Raw genomic sequence first — 3389 nt, 5'->3', positions numbered from 1 at the left:
ATTGATTAAAACTATCGAAAATCAATTCTATTCAAAAATATAGCTAATCTTCAGGTCAAAATACAACAATAATAATAATAAAAGAATGTATATATCAACCAACAATAAATAATAAATGAATGTATATAAAATACTTATTATATAAAGATAGAAAAATATTATTAAAAATATCAAAATAATAAACATTCCATAATCAACCCTACGTCCATTATAATATAAGCTAACAGGTATATTATATGCAAAAACCAACTGGTAATATAACATAATTATGAGATATAAATTGATTTCACTCAGCTAGTCTGTTAAGTTTGATGGATACAAATAAAAGAGAAAGTGTAAATATTTATGAGAGATACACAGTCTTATTTATGGGTTTTTTACTAGGACATGTGTTTTGATGTATAAAATTGGTAATATTACTGTAATTCATTGTGTTTTTGTTTTTAGACATCAGTTGGGCTTCTACTGCTGACACAGTACTTCAGATTCTAGCTTGAATTTCAGCCCCTCAAAAGCAGTATCCTTGTAATAGTTGACTTCATAAATTTGACCTAAAAACATTGTCTAAAAATTTGACTTTTACATGAGTATATATGGTATGTATATATTAGATATTAGATAATAAAACATATAGATGCTCCTGAATCAGTTGTTAAGTATCCCACCTGTGAAGGACTGATGCTAGATGGGTCGAAACAATTGTAGTGATAAATATATATATCCTCGTATTTTCCACTTTCCATCTCTCTCATTAATACAATGAGCGTCTTTCAGTTTCCAACTACTAAATCCACTCACAAGGCTTTGGTCAGCTCTGAGCCCAAGATGCCACACAGTGGGACTGCACTCCATGTGCTTATTACTTAATCCCTGGACCAATCAAAACCTTTGACAAATGGAAACAGAAAAAATGTCAACTTTGTGTGTGTATATGTATATGTGTGTGTGTGTGTGTATGTATGCTTGTGTCTCCATTGTCTTGACATTAAGTGATAGATGTAAATGAGTGTCAGTCATACAAGCAGAGTCATTCATTCTCAATATTCTGCAAAGACATGTCAGGGTATGGAGAAACATTATCTTTTTAATGAAACAGGAAGGGCATCTGACCATAGAAAATCTGCCTCAAATGAACTCCATCCAACCCATGTAAGCATGGAAAATGGATATTAAATGATGATGATGATGACAGCATTAAAGATATTAAACTGATTTAAAGTATTTTTCTCAATTAGATTTAATTTCATGAGCAATGAAAACAGAAAAAAAAAATACTTACTTCGATTAATGGTCAAAGTTGGAGTTTGTGTTTTATCGAATGCCTGAAATATAGAAAAAAAATTTCTTTCTAAAGCAAAACTTTGCACTTACTGACTATCACAAAAACAAACAAGGAAAAAAAAACCTTTTTTTGTCTTCTTAATAAAACATCGGTAGACTACCTAATCGTAGAGAGTATTTTAATTATGATATTTGCAGAAAATGTTATAAATAAATTAACTGCTAAAGATTTTTAATTTAAAATGATGTTAGACGTGATAAAGACCAATTTGCCACAGATGGAACTTGGACTGTGTAGTTATTCCTTGCCAGATGTCTGGGTTGCTCAGCACCCAACTTTTTAAATTAGATACATGAATTTAATTTTTTCTGCTCTTTTTTATTTTTTATTCGCTGCAATAAAATTGGTCAATCACTTAATGCTAGCTAGATAGGTTATACTCCATGAAGGCATGTGGCTTAGTGGTTAAGGTATTTGGCTCACGATCGCAAAGTCATGAGTTCGATCCCCAGTGATGCGGTGTGTCCTTGAGCAGGACACTTTATTTCATGTTGCTCCAGTCTACTCAGTTGGCATGAGTAACACTTGTATTTCAAAGGGCCAGCCTTGTCACACTGAATCTCCCAAGAGAACTACGTTGAGGGTACATGTTTGTGAAGTGCTCAGCCACATACACATTAATTTTACAAGCAGGCTTCTCCATTGATCAGATCAACTGGGACCCTCATCATCGTAACTGACAGAGTGCCAGTGCCAGGTTATATGCCATAAATAGACGTTATATATGTAGCAGGCTAGATGTGTTGTGCCATATCAATTTGATATGATGTAGCATATAGATGTAACGCTTGAAGGTTCTCACGCTGGAGTACCAGTAAACATCGAAGAATTAACACCAAGAAGGAAGAAATGTTATTTACATATGCTTATTTATTGCCCAACAGGTAGTTAAAGAGACAGTAGCAATTCTAGTGATAGTAACAAGGTTAGCTTGCTGGTTAGTAGTTGGTAGTGTAGAAAAAGGTTGTCTGTCAGTAGAGTGAAAGGGTAAGGAATGCGTGGTGCTGACTAGAAAGGAAGGAAGAGTAAAGGGAGCATCACCTTTCTTGCGGCCAAAAGCCTCTCTTTGCATGTCGTGCAAAGGGCAAAGGGAAGTGCTGCTCTTGGTTAAGGCTGACGCAAAAGAGGGTGTTGCTCCTTGGTCTGGCTGACAAAGAGGAAGAGATAGAAAATTCTTTCTGCTATATAGACCATGGTCAGTAATGTATGTCAAACCTTAAATAAAGGACTGACCTTTACTTGACCAGCACAGGTCCTCGGGGTTGGAGTGTTTCCTCATCAATTATCTGGTGTGGAGAGGATTTCCCACTCATTTTGACAAGCAACAAGTCGGTGTTTTGGTTTCAAATCTTAGGAAGGGTCAAGCCAGATTCTTACATATATGAATTTGCACCTTTAACGTGCTTAGCTGAATACATGACTCATCAGACCCAAATGGCTGACTGACCGATATATATGTTATTATTTCAAATTTTGGCAAAAGGCCAGCAGTTTTGAGGGGAGGGATTTAGTTGATTATATTGACATCAGTTCTTGACTGGTATTTATTTTATTGATGCCAAAAAGACAAAAGGCAAAGTTGAGTTTGGCAGAATTTGAACTCAGAACATAAAGAGTCAGAGGAAATGCGAAAGTGTCAATTCTGTCAGAGTGTTGCTGTACATGTGTGTGCGAGAGTGTGTATATATATATATATATATATATATATATATATATATATATATATATATATATATAGTGAAGTAACATTGCTATATATATATATATATATATATATATATCTGTCATTAGACGACGTGTGAGGGTTCTGCTGTTTCTTGCTGAACAACCACACAGATGAAATGTTTGTGTTGCACATAAGCTCACTCCCTCCATCAAATCAACATTACTTGTACACGTACATAACATGCCACATGTCAGATGACAAAATGATCACAGAGCAACATGAAATGAACTATTTTGCTCAAGAACACAATGCAATGCCCAGTCTGGGAATTGAAACCACAATCTTGCAATCATGAGTGCAACACCCTAACCACTATATATA

The 3389-nt window shown here is 34.7% G+C and overlaps 1 protein-coding gene across 2 annotated transcripts in view; it reads right to left on the bottom strand.

Moving 5' to 3' along the window:
• LOC106868735 (adhesion G protein-coupled receptor L4) overlaps positions 1 to 3389 on the bottom strand; it is a 91632-nt gene that overhangs the window by 7517 nt on the left and 80726 nt on the right. Inside the window, exons 29-30 of one of the 2 annotated variants that reach the window (XM_052967053.1) lie at positions 1280 to 1322; positions 309 to 886 (exon numbers count right to left, since the gene is read on the bottom strand). In XM_052967053.1, the coding sequence (XP_052823013.1) occupies positions 864 to 886; positions 1280 to 1322 (66 nt within the window). In that variant the 3' untranslated portion in view covers positions 309 to 863. Of the gene's footprint in view, positions 1 to 308; positions 887 to 1279; positions 1323 to 3389 lie in introns of those variants that run through there. The other variant, XM_014914132.2, reaches the window with a different exon arrangement.

The sequence above is a fragment of the Octopus bimaculoides genome, chromosome 4, assembly GCF_001194135.2.
Source record: "Octopus bimaculoides isolate UCB-OBI-ISO-001 chromosome 4, ASM119413v2, whole genome shotgun sequence".
NCBI classification, from domain to species: domain Eukaryota; kingdom Metazoa; phylum Mollusca; class Cephalopoda; order Octopoda; family Octopodidae; genus Octopus; species Octopus bimaculoides.
This window is presented reverse-complemented; position numbering and strand designations above follow the sequence as displayed.